We start from the raw sequence: 16,616 nt of genomic DNA, 5'->3' as shown, positions 1-16,616 counted from the left end.
TTGTGAAATATAAACGGTGGTTTGCAGTTCTAGTGGATCCTGTGTCTTGTAAGAGGAAGTTCAGGAACGATGGCGCAGCTTGACGTGAAAAAAGCTCTTGGGAGTCCAAAGCCTGACACCAAACTTATCTCTAATGTCAAGCACCGAATATATTTAGCCAAAAAGAAGTCAGAGGGCTTTCATAAAGCCGCTTCTTTCCTTTTTTCCCTCATTGACATTTTTGTGGGTTTTCAGGGTCCGAGTGAAGCTTTGAACTGCTGCTTTTGGGCAAATGTGACTTAGCTTCTGAATTACTGAGGACGTGACGAAAAGTGACGAAAATCACGGAGGAGACAGGAAACATGTGAGTGGCATAAAAGCGTGTGAATGAGCTGAAGGCCTAAAGTAGTGAAATTGGCGAGCTGCTTTACACCACAGTCACATGGCTTTCTTCCTGTTTACAAAGATAAGAAGAGTGGAGCTTATTTTAACCCTTTGAATGCTAAGATGAATGGGTGAGTTGTAGGGAAACCTTTTTTTTGGATTTGTTTGAGGTGACATTCATAAAGTGTTTTGTTACCTGACTAATAAGAAAAAACAAACAAAAACATCCAGATTTGGTAAATAATGAGCTTATTAATGAGCTAAGGTTATTATTCATAGGATAGATTTAAGTCTATATGACAGGCACCCTGTTAGCCCTCCCATTATCTTTCATCTTTCTACCGTATTCTCTAAAATGCATTACAATACTAGTATGAACCAATCAGAAACTTAATTTTTTTAAAGAGTAACTAAACCCTAAACCAACTTTTTTTGTTAATGATCTGTAAGAATGATGCTTTATTAGTGCTGTTCATTGATTTTAGTCAGTTTTTTGACATTTGGATATAAAGTGTTTCAATACTACAATATATGGTGTTAAAACGTCTGAGTGCTGCCCTCTTCAGGTTGAACGGTGGCTACTGCAGTTGAATTTTCGTATTGGATGTTGGGTCCAAGAAAAAACTTGTGACGTAAGCAGGTTCAAGCTCACCACGCCCTTGTTACGATCTCACCACACACTTAGTTCGTCCCTTCTATCTCCGTTGGGATCTGCCCACTTTTCTTGCATTTTTCAAATATTGCAGTGGGTGGAGTCAGGCTCTGACCAGGGGTTTAGTTACACTTTAAATAGGCTCATTTTCCAGCTTCCCTAAAGTTAAACATTTGATTTTTACCGTTTTGGAATCCATTCAGCTGATCTCTGGGTCTGGCGCTAGCACTTTTAGCATAGCTTAGCATAATCAATTGAATCTGATTAGACCATTAGCATAACGCAAAAAAATGACCAAAGAGTTTCAATATTTTCCCTATTTAAAACTTGACTCTACTGTAGTTACATCATGTACTAAGACTGATGGAAATTAAAAGTTACAATTTTCTAGGCCGATATGGCTAGGAACTATACTCTCATTCTGGCGTAATAATCAAGGACTTTGCTGCTATATGGTTGCAGCAGGTGCAATGATATCACACACTGCCCGAAAATAGTCCCCTTGGTTATTTTCCATAGCAGGGGACTATTTATAGGCACTGCGTAATATTATTGCACCTCAGGCAGCCTTACGGCTGCAAAGTCCTTGATTATTATGCCAAAATCAAATGTTTAACTCTAGGGGAGCTGGAAAATGAGCACACTTAAAAAAAAAGTGGAGTGTCCCTTTAAGAAACTACTTTCTTAAGAAATGCTTATAAATAGCACAAAGAATGAAAAGTCATGCAATACATACGTTAATTTTCAATTTGCGTGCATATGATATGCCAGTCCGTCCTGTTCACTTAATACGGCAATAGTGGTTTAAAAAAAAACTAAAAAATTTAAAAACCAATACATAAAATTACACAAAAAGATGTGCCCTATTAAGTAAACGGGAAGGATTGGAATATCATATGCACACAAAATTGAAATGTATCGGCGTATGTATTGCACGACTTTTCACACTGCGCGTCTTTATTCACGTTTCATGAAAATGGTTTGGGCACACCTGCACGCCAGTCGTCAGCTTCATAAAAATAAAAAATACACACAAGCAATAATTAAATAATTTAAATAAATAAAATTATGTGGTGAATTAGTTACTTAATCTACTGTTAGACGTATCTGAACAATTTCTTTCCATTTTCCTACCTCTCCTTTTCCCACCGTCACTTACAAACACACATAACACTTCCCTTCAAAGCAGTATAACACTGCTGTGGTGAAATAGATCTTCAGTAGTGTGGTAAAAGCAGGCGGTAATGCCTTTCCTCCATCTGCTCACAGACGCACTCCAAAGACAACACACACACACACACACACACACACACACACACACACACACTCACACACAATGAGCTTGAGAAATGGGTGTAAACTATTGATTTTCCATTAAGAGCTTTTATAAATCTTACTGGCAAATGTGGATGGACATTGTTATGGGCCGACATGGATTTACAAGTCTTCATGAGAAGTCGCACTCGGCTAAATGTAAGCGATCACAAGTTTGTATGATCTCGGCAGGAGATGGATTTGGTTTGGCAAAAATCTGTCCTAGAACTTCACAAAGGCTGGGACATCACTTTGGGCTTCTAGTGGGTGTTGTGTTAAAGGGGGTTTGGTGTACTGGCACTCAACATTCATCACATGTCATTGCATTGTTCCTCTAAACAGGACTTTGCATTTAGTCCTGTAATTTCCCAAAACAACAAAATCATGTGGCTGAGTTGATGAACCCTCTTGATCGGACAAAGTTTCATGTAAAAAGAACATAAGCACCCAAAAATGAGCTGAGACACGAATAGAGCCGAGACATAATGTTTATTGCTTATTTGGAGGGGCCAATATCTCACACAGGCCATTTAAAAAAAAAAATAATTACGTTACATTGGTGGTTAGCGTTAGTAAAAAGTGTTAGTAAATCGAATACTTCTACCTGTGATAGTGTATCCGAAACTTTCTGCTATACTCCTCTATACTTGTATTTCTCTGAGCGGTTTCTTGTGTCCGTGCTGTTATGGTTTAATAAAGTTTAAAAGCTCCTCTGGACACGGCTCCCTTGACACTATTTGCATTTAGAGTGCAGAATTTCTCCGGCGTGTCGCGGGGCTTTTAAGACAGGTGTGAGCGTGGGTTCGGGGATGTGGGGTAAGCCCAATCGAACAGCCTTTAGTGAGTGCGAGGAAGTCTCCAGAGGGCAGCCAGCCAGGATAATAATCAAGGTCTGTTATAAAGCATGGAGGGCCGAGTGAGCTTGACTACGAGAGAGAGAGAGATAGAGAGAGAGAGAGAGAGAGAGAGAGAGAGAGAGTGTGTGTGTGTGTGGAGGAGAATGTTGATAGGGAGGCTCAACTTTCTCTCATGAGAACCAAAAAACTGACAGAGACACAGTGGGAGAGAAAGAGGTGCTGATTGGGGTCTTATGAGCATTTGCCGCTAGTTATAGAGGGAAGAAAAATACATAAACGATTTGAAGCAAGTCCTTTGTCTCTCCCAATTTGAAAGGAAAATGTAGTTTAGATTTTGGAGTTTCTCTCTCAGAAAAGAAAATTGTACAAAGCTGTGACAATATCACAAGCTGGAATGTCAAAGGTAATGGACTGAGAATTACCAGTCTCACGAAGTAACATAAGATCTGAAACTGTAATATAAATCTGTAAACTGGATTGAACTGGATAACCTAGGCTTGTACTGTAAGAATTGGAAAGCACCGCGTACTGTAAGGGAATCAGTTCGGAGTCAACAAGACTAGTCTAGACAGGCCAAAGCGAATCTGACACTGAATGCTGGGATCACACTCTCATACGCTCTCAATTTCAGCTGAACAAAAGTGACTGACAGTATACAGTGTTGTAGCAAGCTTAAAAGAAATCTGTTTCACCTTAAAATAAGCACCTGCTATCACCTACAAAGAATTTGTTAATGCAATTCACACTCCATCTGTTTAAGCAACTGAGGAGAATTTGGAGCATTTCCATGATTCTTCTTCAACATGTAGAAACTGCAGACAGCACAACCATCACTTGATATTTTGGTTTTGTTTCTGAAATGTCACAATAGGGTTGTGCCAATAGTCAGACGTATGAGCAATAGTGGGGCCATCATGACGATAGTTGGAATGTTTGCCCATTATAGTTTTAAATTATTATTATGCTATTATTATTATCATCATCATAGTTTAATAAAGTTAAACATGTGATTTTTTTACCATTTTGGAATCCATTAAGCAAATCAACGGGTCTGCACTTATAAATTACCAAAGAGTTTCACATTTTTTTCCTATTTAAAACTTGACTCTTCTGTAGTTACATCATGTACTAAGACCGAAAGAAAATTAAAAGTTGTGATTTTCTAGGCAGATATGGCCAGGAACTATACTCTTATTCTGGCGTAATAATCAAGGACTTTGCTGCCGTAACATGGCTGCAGGAGGTGCAATGATATTACGCAGCAGCCGAAAATAGTCCCTTTAGTAACTTTCGATTGCAGGGGACTATTTTCAGGCACTGCGTAATATCACTACGCCTCCTGCAGCCATGTTACGGCAGCAAAGTCCTTGATTATTATGCCGGAGTGAGAGTATAGTTCCTAGCCATATCTGCCTAGAAAATCGCAACCTTTATTTTCTGTCTGTCTTAGTACACAATGTTACTACAGAAGAGTCAAGGTTTAAATACAAAAAATTGAAACTCTTTGCTTATTTTTAAGGCATGGACTCCTTCACGCACATGAAATTGTAATGTGCGCAGCACAGACTCTTCCTTGCACCTGAATGCACATGGCACTGACTCCTTTTCGCACCTTAGCTTATAATACGCATGGATATGACATTTCCTTTCACTAAAGAGGTTGGTGGTTTAAAACCAGCGAGTGAGTTGTTCCTGCTCCCTGGCATGCAGGAAAGTTCAAAGCGCCTGGGCATCAATGACATGCTCAGATTAATGGCATCAGGTTTAAGAAGGTGGCGGTCGTGACAGTATTGCAAGAAAATCTGCTTCTTTTTTGTCCACCAATTCAGTGACTTGTCATAAAGGAGTTAAAAATGAACAAATAAATAAATGAGTAAACTATTGCTTCACCCCCCAAACTATCGTGTATCGGCGTTCTCACAATCTTTCGATGGAACGATCTCACTATAGGACATATCGCACAACACTATGGCACGATTATGTAACAGGAAGTTTTAAATGAAAAGGCTGTAACAGGGGAATCGACAGGTGTATTGAGATGATTCTGACCTTCTTGAAGAGGCGCCCTGAGTCCTCGCTGATCTGGGCGAAGCGTGGTATGATGTTGTTGAGGTAGAGATCGCTTAGAGTTGCGTGGTCTCGACTCTCTCTCTTCACCTGAGCCAACAGAAGATTCCAGCAGTTGACCGGAGACAAGACGTTCTGTTCTTTCCTGCAAAGATCAGAGGAGAACAGGCCCATGTGTTAGTGTACATTCATGTTACGCATCTGGCAAATTGTCTAAGCCAGTGCTAAACAAAATTCAAGTATTCTGTTAATATCAATCTCAAATTTTAGACAGAGCTTGGGTTTAGTGACTTTTGCATCTAAAGCCATTTAATATATCAAGTCTTTGTATGGTAGGAATGCTGGAAGAGTCATACCCATCTTGGATAATTAACTACTGCCAAAACCATTTATGCAGATAACCAGATGCAGACTCTGTAGAAAATGAGGTGTGACACACGCACATTACAAGTACAAATAACCACACAAAAAAAACCCTGACTGATTCTCTGATCAGGAATTCCGTCTTTATGTTAAACACTGCATGAGTCCATGACTTTTAGTTAAGAAGGGTATACATGCATATGAATTTGTACTGACAAATTCTTCGCTCTCTGCAGATGCAAATTAGACTATACGACAATGAATGTCATGCCAAAGTGGAATCTCGCTAAGCCGTGCGGTACAGAAGGCAAATGCTGGAGGGATGGATAGATGGATCGGGTTGTTCGTGCCAGAAGAGACAGCTGATGCTGAGGGTCCTGTAGAAATCACAGAGCCGGAGGTAGTGCCCTGCTACCAAGATACCAGTGAGTGGTAATATACCTCCAACCGTATACATTAGCAAACATAGTTTTTTTAACCAAACTATTAAGGAGCTCAGATGCAAAAAAACGCTAAATGCCACCACAGTCAATGAGATAATGATAACTTAATGCTAATGGCACATGGTGTAAATCAGATGTAAATCCACTTAAAGGGATAGTTCACTCAAATTCATAATTTACTCACTCTTGTGTTTTAACAAACCTGTATAAATTTATTTGTATTAAGAAGATAATTTGAGGAATGTTTGTAACCAAACCGTTCATAAGCCCCATTAACGTTCATAATATTCTTTTTTTTTTTCAAACTGAATGGGGCTAAATATCAGTTTGGTTATTAACATTCCTCAAAATATTTCCCTTCGTGTTCATGTTGTTAAGGTTTGTAACAACACGAGTGAGAAAATTATGACAGGTTTTTCATTTTTGGGTGAACTATTCCTTTAATACTGATCTCAAGCCAATCAGAAATACCGGTTTGTTGACAAAATCCATAAGGGTTTGATTTAAAATGCTTATTTACAATAAAACATGTCAATTCATAACCTACAGTGGCTTATATGTTGAAGTAAAATACATTTCCTTTAAAATTTTAGACAAACTGTAATTTACCAAAACACAAAGAAAGGACTAAACATACAGAGCAAGGCAGCGAGAGAGTTCTTCCATTGTCTTTTCAAAGCTATAATTTCCTTTTTGTTGCAATCATCCTCAGTCTAAATAGCAACAGGCAACCGCTTGATCTGGCCAATAGTAGAACAGCAATTTTAAATCCATTTAAAATGTTGTTAAGTGAAGCAAGATAACAAATATGCTTAAAACAGTGGAAGCAATTTTGATATGAAATCAGGTACTCTTAAAGGATAATTCCGGTATTTAACACTTTGAGTCTTATTTCTGGTTTGTTTTGGATGAACTACAGTGATGGACACTGAAATTTTGACAATGGGTCGTGTCTTGAGTTTTTGACTCGTTTAGAAGCGTCTCTTGACTGCTTCAGAATGGAAGTCAATGACCATGCACAAACATGTCATTAAAACAACACTTAACGTTCATTTTCAAAACTGTGCTACTCACCGAGTGGTTCGTGGTGTTCGTTGATGATTAAAAACAAATATATTGGCGCAATGTATGATTTCAATCCGTGTTATTTGCTATAGTGGAACTATTTTTTCAGATACCTCACAACCGCATATATACTTCCGCTCTATATTTGAGTCTGAAGCGTTGGCACACTCCCGACCACTTGATGGCGACAACCACTTTGCCATACAAGTACGCTCGGTGTCTAACGTATAGACAGTCACAATCGAGCTCAACTTCAAACCTAAGGCTGGTCACTGAGCCATCAAATATGGGAAAAATTTATTCTGAGAGAAACCGAGCGAAAAAACTACAACCACACGTAAACAGACCCTTTTCTGTTTCCCGATGGCGGAGTGATATATCAGCGAGCAATGAGTCTTCCAAGAGAAGTCAATGGAATTTTACAAAATGCCAAATAAAACACGACAGAAACTGTATTTCGCTACACAACTTTTTTTTAATTATCAACGAACACCACAAACCACTCGGTAAGTAGCACAGTTTTGAAAATGAACGTTAAGTGTTGTTTTAATGACATGTTTGTGCATGGTCATTGACTTCCATTCTGAAGCAGTCAAGAGACGCTTCTAAACGAGTCAAAAACTCAAGACACGACCCAAAATTTCTGTGTCCATCACTGTAGTTCATCCAAAACAAACCAGAAATGAGACTCAAAGTGTTAAATACCGGAATTATCCTTTAACTTATCGGGTGAATTCATCTTGTTTTAAAGATGCTAAAAATACAAGATACATAAGCATGTATTATTGATTTTGTCTTTTTTTTTGGCAAAAACTTGTTTTTGCAGTGTGTATCAGATAAATATTTGGGCATCATGTTCTCCACACCTTCAGATTATGGGATAAAATTAAGCACTATTGTATTAATCTAGGCCTGGGCAATGAAGCTGATGCACGTGTACAGATGTTAACACTTGTATGGCAGTCTTCTGTGTTGAAGAGTGCATTGAATTAATCTTATTGCTCTGTGGGGTCTCTGCTGCTCCAAACAGGACATTCCCTCTAGATCTGCCTGCCGACAACACTTCCAGACAGACACCCCTCCCTATGAGTTCAAAGAGAGGGAAAATCAGCCAGCGTTCAGAGCTCAGCGGGGGCTCTGTGGCGGTACATCACAACCTGTTCCTGTTCTCAACATCTGTCAGCACAAAGAAAAGGACACAACACATCTCTCTTTATTTTTGCCCACGTAATTATTTGAGTGATAGGATAAGAAGAGTTTTTTTTTGTTATCAGACAGCCCAAGTATTTGAGGGTAAAGGGGTAATAAATGGATTTTAAATAACCCAACTAACTACTACAACACATTAGATCTTTTCTAAAACCTTCTAAGGTGCCATAACGTTGTTTTAAACAGCCAAAATCAAAGAAGCATCTATATTTTGGAAAGAAGACCATCTCGGAATGCATTGCAATGCATTTTAGAAAAGGAAAGTCTGCATTTGGCGGCCATATTTGCAACACCTCCAGGCAGCTATTTTAGTCACTCAAGACCGACGTCCTATCAACTCGAATGGTGAAATCTACAAAATCGCTCGCTATGGTCACATTAAGACAACATATTTCTGACCAACAATTACACCTGACATAAACTGCACAATAAATAGTGTTTCCTAATTGTGTTTCTTAGCACTGACCAAACCAAGAACTTTGAGATGTCATAATAAACAAGTCTATTTGTCTGTCAGCAAGGAATACAGGAATAAAGTTAAAAAGCCCCATAAGGCAGATAATGTGATGGCCACAGTCCAACGAAACCATTTTAGCACAGTTAAAACATGTTTAAGAGCTTAGCAGCAACACCCCCACCCACCACTTTCCCTTCAAATACCCACATACGCACACACTCCCCTATTTAACCAAGCGAAGTAAAGACACGTAGCATAAATAATTGCATTTGGATGTTTGGAGAGCAAAGCTGAAGTGAGGAATGAGAATGCTGGCATGACAAATCACACCACATGCTGGTATAAAAAACAAAAGCGAAGTATAAAACTGGTTTGAGCATGTAGCAAAAAAGTGAAGTAAAAGGTATTGCACAACAGGGGTTCGTGGAAGGTGAGTCCCTGATGGTAAGCCACAATGTTATGTGAGACATCAAGTCATGGGTGAACACCTCTCATGACTAATGCACAGATATAAATATATGAAAGTATTTTGTAGCATTTAGCAACACTGAACTGATCCCATCTGAAACTTGATACCATTACATAAACCTATAAATCACATACGGTATAGGCACAAACAACCCTGAGCAACATCCTTAACATACTAATTTACTTTTTCATATGCAAAGAAGCAAGGCACATGCTTAAACACACACGATGGAGTCCTAGGAGAGCCACAATTCCTCTTGAGAACAAACTAACAAAGAAATGTTGATGAGATTAGCATGGCCTCTTGGCTGATGGAAAGCCTTTCTAAATGGCCATTCAAACAAGTAGGCTCTGGGTCATTTGTAGAAGGCTGAGAAAGAGTTGAGGTCACATGAGCTGAGAAATTGACCAATTAACAGCAAGGTCATCACAGACAGAGATGCTCTTTCACTGAAGGAACGCTTTGGAGAGCCAAAAACGGCCTAATTTCTATGTTGCACACACTAGAGACGTGACATGATGGAATGTGAAGCATTTTGAGAGGTGAAGGATTTCAAGCAATTCGTGACATTTGGCTCAGACTAAAATGAAGGGAACTTATATAAATGTGAGGTCTTGGGAAACAGAAAGCAAAAGTGCCAGATTTATTCTCTCAGGTTCTTGTTTTATAAGGTACACAAGATTAGGTGTTGAAGGGGATTTTTCACTTTGGTGAGAAGTGTTTTACAAGACCCTGGATTCTGTCCAGACACGACATCAACCAACCAAGTCAAAACTCAGAGGAAATGAAACTTGTCTTGCTTGCTTTCTCCTACCATCACACAAACATGCAAGTACAGACACACAACCCAGACCAGACGGACTCACTTCCTCTAGTTAAACTACCCCTTTGCTCCTCACAAATGGGAAGGCTGGTATTGTGACACTGGATACTGCGCAATAGGACTTGCAGATTGTGGGCAAAGTTTAGCACTGGTTGCCCATGCAGGCCTAAACTAATCCAAGACACGAAAAGCCATCAATGTATACATTTTTTTAAAACTTCGTTATCCGTAACCTCCTCCCCTTGTCCTGCACAAAGAGGAAGAGAAAAGTTGTGAACTTGTAGTTTAATTGTGGATCACCAGTAAGCATGTGACACATCATTGCTTCTCCATGGCACCAGCGTAACCAACATTCTTTTTATTTGTCACAAGTCCAGACCCTGTGGTCAGTTTCTGTTGATTCTTTGTATCAACTCCATTCGTGAGGAATCAGGCATGCTAGAAATTAGGTCAGTACCATGGTGTGTTATCATTCCAAGCCACGTGTCCTTAACCATGCAACTCTTTCATAGCAGAGCCGGTCGTCATCGGGCCTCCCGCTGGATTGCTGAGCAAATGACGCACATGCCACACATAGATGAATTAAACTCGTTTGACCTTTGACTGCTAGATTGTAAAGCTGCTGAGTGATTCTTGTAAGAACATAACTAGTTTATTAGGGGGCTCCAAAAGATCAGTCTTCACAGATGCGCCTGTACCACGGGTACCCGTGGAAGGCGAATTACCCGAGAGCTATGTTAAGCTGGAGAAGCGAGGTTGGAAAATACTTCACATTCCAATGCTGGGCATCATCGTCCCTTTGGCCTGTTAAATGTAGGAATGTTGGAACAGGATTCGTGGGGCTCACATTTACACTTTTAATTTAACAGACATTACATTTTGTCAAAGGAGCCAATATTAAGCATAGTCTTCAAAGCTATGTTCTCAAGTAGGAATAGAGTTGTAGTTCTTCTTCTTCCTTTATTTCTTAACGCCATTCCAGCATCTACGGCTATATTCATGGCGAGAACCAGGTAATCCATACACAAGTTTATTCAGACAAGTTGATTTAGACACAAGTTGGGGGAGGGACAATTTGGCATCTCCAATTTGCTTAACTTGCGTGTTTTTGGCCTGTGGGAGGAAACCGGAGTACCCGGAGTAAACCCACGCTGACACAGGGAGAACATGCAGAAACTTCACACAGAAAGGCCACCTGCCCTAGCCGGGGCTCGAACCGGGAACCTTCTTGCTGTGAGGCAATAGTGCAATAGTGAGCCACTGTGCCGCCCCCGAGTTGTAGTTCAGGGTATTAATTTATTAGCCTGGTCAACACCAGACCTGTCTCATAGAGAATGAGACGTGGTCTGGGAACCACAGGCTAATTTTCTCGTATTTAAGGCGTGGTTTACGAATGCCCAGAGCCGTTAATTGGGCACAACGAATGCCATGTTGGATAAACAAAACTGCTTTATGTCGCATAGACGTCGTCATCGTCTTGCTGCCCCTCCCAGTTCTGTGATTGGTTCCCTATTTCAGGGGAAAAAATGGTCCATAGTTTCTATGCTAGACTTGCAGCGTGAATAAATTTGAGCGCAAGGCAGCATGGGCAAATCCAGGTTAGTCATTTATTGATAAATGATGCAAAAGTTTACTTTAAAACAAAAAAAGAAAAAGTGTATCTGTAATAAATTTGCTTGACTGTAAACTACTGTTTTATGTTTTAAATATACTTGAATATAACCACAGCCCTAAACTATAACAATACAAGTCTCCATATTGTGCTTGTCTCGGGCTTTGAGGTGCACTGTTGTCTGAGAGAACAAAGCTTTCATACAAACCTCATGCCTCTCAAAAATGCTGATAATTATTGATTATGTCTGGTAGATAATAGTACGGTGTGTTGACTTTCCCAGGCATGAAGCAATCCAGAATTCCAATCCTTTAATATGGAAGCTGTGTAACCATGGGAATTTACCCCAAGAGTAAAAAAAGACATTGAACGGGAGGTTATAAATTACAAGAATATGATACAGGAGACGTGTAAAGGTGATGCATGAAAGCAGCATGCAATAATAAAAGGAAAAGTTCAAGCACTGGATATATCCAAGCATTGGATTACTGTCAAAACAATGCCTATGGCAAAACTGTCAGATAGAAACTTGTGCCGAAAAACAACTCTTTAAAATCCAGTCTAACGTATTTACACAGCAAACGGAGAGATGATAGAGATCAACAATATGTCAACACAAACATGGACCGTTAGGAGTTAATAAAGCACCTGAATAATGGCTATTAGTGTACAAGTAAATGGTTTGCTTTATAATGGTTGGAAAAGCATTTGCTGTAGACCAGTGTTTCTCAAACTTTTTCAGCCCAAGGACCACTTCATCTTCCAATATTTTTCTGAGGACCACCTAACAGAATCTGACTCTAACACGCCCCCAAAAAAACAACAAAATAGGAAGGATAAGCTAAATTTAAGTTTAATATGCAACTGTTTTAAGTCAAAAACTAATTTTTTAAACACAAATGCAATGCTATGTTCAGAAATTATTATATGAATTTTATTTAATTCCAAAGAGCCATTAATTTAAAACTGAGGTGGTGGGTATGTGACGTTTATGGTTGTATCTATGGTAACAATATAATGCTGAATAAAAATTCCCCTTAATGTCCAAAATCATTGAAATTACAGGGATTTTACACATGAAACAAAAACTAGTACATTACAAAACTAATAGATCTGTGGATTTTAGCTGCTTTCACTTTATGCTTGACATTAAGCTTTATTCTACATTTAAATAGGTAAATAAGATCCATATCACACTCATTGAGAATTTAACTCATTTACTCACTTCAGTGCACATATCAAAAAAGTTTATAACATGGAACATAACATTGTTTCATGCAGTTTTTTGTCAAAGCTAATTAATACAGTAGCCCTATTTCAACAACAACAACAACAGCCATCTTAATAATTGGCAAACATTAGGCTAGCTTGCATTATTGTGTGAGAACGATGCTTTGAATTTTGGAAAAACGGCAGTTTCATTTATTAAGACATGTAACGTAAATGTCATTGTTGATATGCAATTTATAATTGAGCAGACTTATCAGACAACAATTGTCGGAAAAGGCAGTGTTTTAAAGCTGGAAATACAACAAATAAAGTTAAAACAGCCATAGAGTCCGGTCTCTTAACTCACCACAGTCAGCTATCGCGTCTTGAGATGCGGGCGCGAGCGGGGGAGGCGATCGCGTTGAACTTGTGGACCAAAGCGCGAATATAAACACGTGACACAGCTGCTCGCACCAGTCACGTGACTCGCGCTCTTCAGCTCATGCGGTATGAAACAGACGCACGCTCATCAACTCGTAACTGTAGGGCCCGTTGTCTAACTTACTAAATTTATTCTAGAGATGTCTTTTTTACAGACTACATAAAGGGACGGATCAAATTACCTTGGGTAATGACCCGCGGGCCGCCAATTGAATAGCCCTGGTATAAACACTTGCCTAATTTAGGTCATCTTTTGGCGGACCACTGGGGGGGTTTGGCGGACCACACTTTGAGAATTACTGCTGTAGACTCAATAAGTTAGACCGTTTGGAATGTCTATCTTATTAAATGTACTTTTAACCTCACATCTAACTGTGGTTTACAGCATGAATAACTGCCACAGGCTATTCCCACCCAACCAAACTTAAAAATAAAAACCTTAGAGACCTGTTCAAAGATGAATCTATATAAAAATTAATATCAAGGCTCTTGTTTGCAGTAAACCTCAATTTAAAATCATTATTAAAAGCTAATGACTTTAATCAGACAGGAAAACATAAACAGCCATCTATTTAACCATGTAAAATTGCATTGTGGTTCATGGAGTAAAAGCCATTAGGGCATTTTTTCTTGTTACTTATAAGGGTACACCAGCTGTTACTGCATAATAACTCTTAACTGCTATAATATCAGGATCAAATGTGGGTCACTGGAGCGGAACCAAGGACTTCGAAGAAAATACTTGACATTATTCCGTGATCAAAATCCCTATCTCAACAGAGATACAAGACAAAGCCGCTTATATAACAGTGGGGTCTTGTCAAAGATGAATAGACTTGCTGTATTCTCATGGTCTGAGAACTGGCTCATCGCAAACACTGACAAACAAGGAGACCTTGTTTACACCTACAGAACAAGCTGAAATGAAATTTATGAAAAGCTATGATGGATTTTAACACAATGGATACAATTTTTAACACTGTCCTAACTAGTGACAAGACTCCAGGACAAGCGATTTGCCTGTTCACAGTCGCGACACAACTATGAAATGCGACAAAATCAATCAAAAGTAACAGCCTATCAAAAAAGCATGTAGGTGGTGCTCTATCTGCAAATGTCCTGCCAGCAAACCTAGTTTTTAATATTAGGGGCGCTCAGCCCTCAATTGTGTGAAAAAATATTTTTATAATAATTTAAAAAATCTGAATAAATATGGGTTTAACATTTAAACATATGAACATATTATGACCAAACATGCTATGGTTTTTAAAGTATATTCATGTGTATTAAGAACTCTATTTTCGCTGGAGAGGGGGTGAATACTTTTTGCAGTGGATAGGAAAACGTCTTGCAGGTACATAATCAAATTAATAAATTAATCAATTCGACATTATTAAAAAATATATACTCAATGACTGATACACCATCTTTGAAATAAAACATAGTTGCTTTTTCCTATCAAGGTTCACAATTTAAAAACTTTTGTTTCCTATCATTTTTATCAAGCTCTGAGGTAAATTATCCATTATGGCTTTCTTTGAGGCTATTAAAGTTACTTGTTGCCATATTTGATTATTAATATTCATAATGCACAGAACCTTTTTATTAAAGGGACACTCCACTTTTTAAAAAATAGGCTCATTTTCCAGCTTCCCTGATTTTTACCGTTTGGAATCCATTCAGCCGATCTCCGGGTCTGGTGCAACCATTTTTAGCATAGCTTAGCATAATCCATTTAATCTGATTAGACCATTAGCATCACGGTCAAAAATAACCAAAGAGTTTCGATATTTTTCCTATTTAAAACTTGACTCTTCTGTAGTTACATCGTGTACTAAGACCGACGGAAAATTAAAAGTTGCAATTTTCTATGTCGATATTGCTAGGAACTATACTCTCATTCTGGTGTAATAATCAAGGACTTTGCTGCCGTAACATGGCTGCAGCAGGAGCAGTGATATTACGCAGTGCCCGAAAATAGTCCCCTTGGAAACTTTCAATAACAGGGGACTTTATCTTCATTATTACGCTAAATCGATTGAATATTATTACGAAAAAATGAAATTTTTTTTCCGTCAGTCTTAGCACATGATGTAACTACAGAAGAGTCAAGTTTTAAATTGGAAAAATATCAAAACCTTTGGTTATTCTTGAGCGCAATGCTAATGGTCTAATCAGATTTAATGGATTATACTGAGCTATGCTAAAAGTGTTACCGCCATACTGGGTGATCGACTGAATGGATTCCAAAACGGAAAAATCAAATGTTTAATTTTAAGGGAATCTGAAAAATTTGCCTTTTTTCAAAAAAAGTGGAGTGTCCTTTAAATAAGATCTGTGAGTAGGTAGAGCTGTCTGCTGTGACGTTGCAGAAATAGAAACCCTTTCTCAAATACACTCCATTGTCGGCTTTTGTGTATCGCCATTGCAGCTGGTTAGGACAAAAACTCTGACTAACATGGAAAAGATACCTTTCATTGTGTGTTGTATTGTCAGGTCTGGTTAGGACAGGGTGGTATGTATTCACCTGCTAAAAATTGGCTTGAAAATGTGATGATCAGATTCAGATGAATACAGATTAGTCATCATTCAGATTATATAAAATTATTTAGAAAACATTCAATTCTCCACATTTCGTCTTTGAATAACCCCAGAATAAGTTATCAGACAGGATATCTCATGACCTTGGTGAGAGTTTACTCGGCAAGATTGTTAACTTCCATTGAAAAACAGCTTGTGTAATCATGAGAGTGTGTGAGTGCCTGTATAAACATATCAATTTGAAATGTTTAGCAAGTTAGAGCACAAACTACTGAACTATACTATTTAATTCAATTGTGTTGCTATAGTACTGTCAACAAGAAACATAAATATTTTAGTACCAAACAGTTCATATTTTAGAATAAATAGTTTAACAAAATATTCCAAATATTTGCAAAAACTTATAAAATAGCCAATCATCTCTCACTTGAACTGAGGGTCCTTTGTGTAGCGCGTCTTGGCCAGAAACCTCTCAGACAGTTTCTCGAGGTTGCGCGAGTAGTCCATCTCGATTTCGGCCTTCTTGCGGAAGAAGTCCTGCAGGTCCTGCAGGAGCTGCACACGGAGCTCACATTGCTGGTCCAAACACTTCAGCTGCTCCACCAGCTGAGCTCGAATCTCTGCCAGAACATGAGAAAAGACAGCAGGTCATTAAAGTTCACACAGAGGTTTACAAAAGAGATTTTTATATTAAGAATTGTTTATTACCACCAGAGACAGTAAAGGAAAAC

At 38.7% G+C, this 16,616-nt stretch overlaps 1 protein-coding gene across 5 annotated transcripts in view; it reads right to left on the bottom strand.

Annotated features, from left to right (window-relative positions):
* The window catches only part of srgap2 (SLIT-ROBO Rho GTPase activating protein 2), a 126,301-nt gene that overhangs the window by 46,898 nt on the left and 62,787 nt on the right, over positions 1-16,616 (bottom strand). For all 5 annotated transcript variants that reach the window (XM_065241421.1, XM_065241423.1, XM_065241425.2 and 2 more), the window contains 2 exons: positions 16,313-16,505; positions 5,236-5,398 (listed from right to left, as the gene is read on the bottom strand). In XM_065241421.1, the coding sequence (XP_065097493.1) occupies positions 5,236-5,398; positions 16,313-16,505 (356 nt within the window). The remainder of the gene's footprint in view (positions 1-5,235; positions 5,399-16,312; positions 16,506-16,616) is intronic.

The sequence above is a fragment of the Paramisgurnus dabryanus genome, chromosome 14 (assembly GCF_030506205.2).
Source record: "Paramisgurnus dabryanus chromosome 14, PD_genome_1.1, whole genome shotgun sequence".
In the NCBI taxonomy this organism is placed as follows: domain Eukaryota; kingdom Metazoa; phylum Chordata; class Actinopteri; order Cypriniformes; family Cobitidae; genus Paramisgurnus; species Paramisgurnus dabryanus.
Note: the sequence above shows the minus strand (reverse complement) of the source record. Positions and strands in the feature narration are given on the sequence as shown.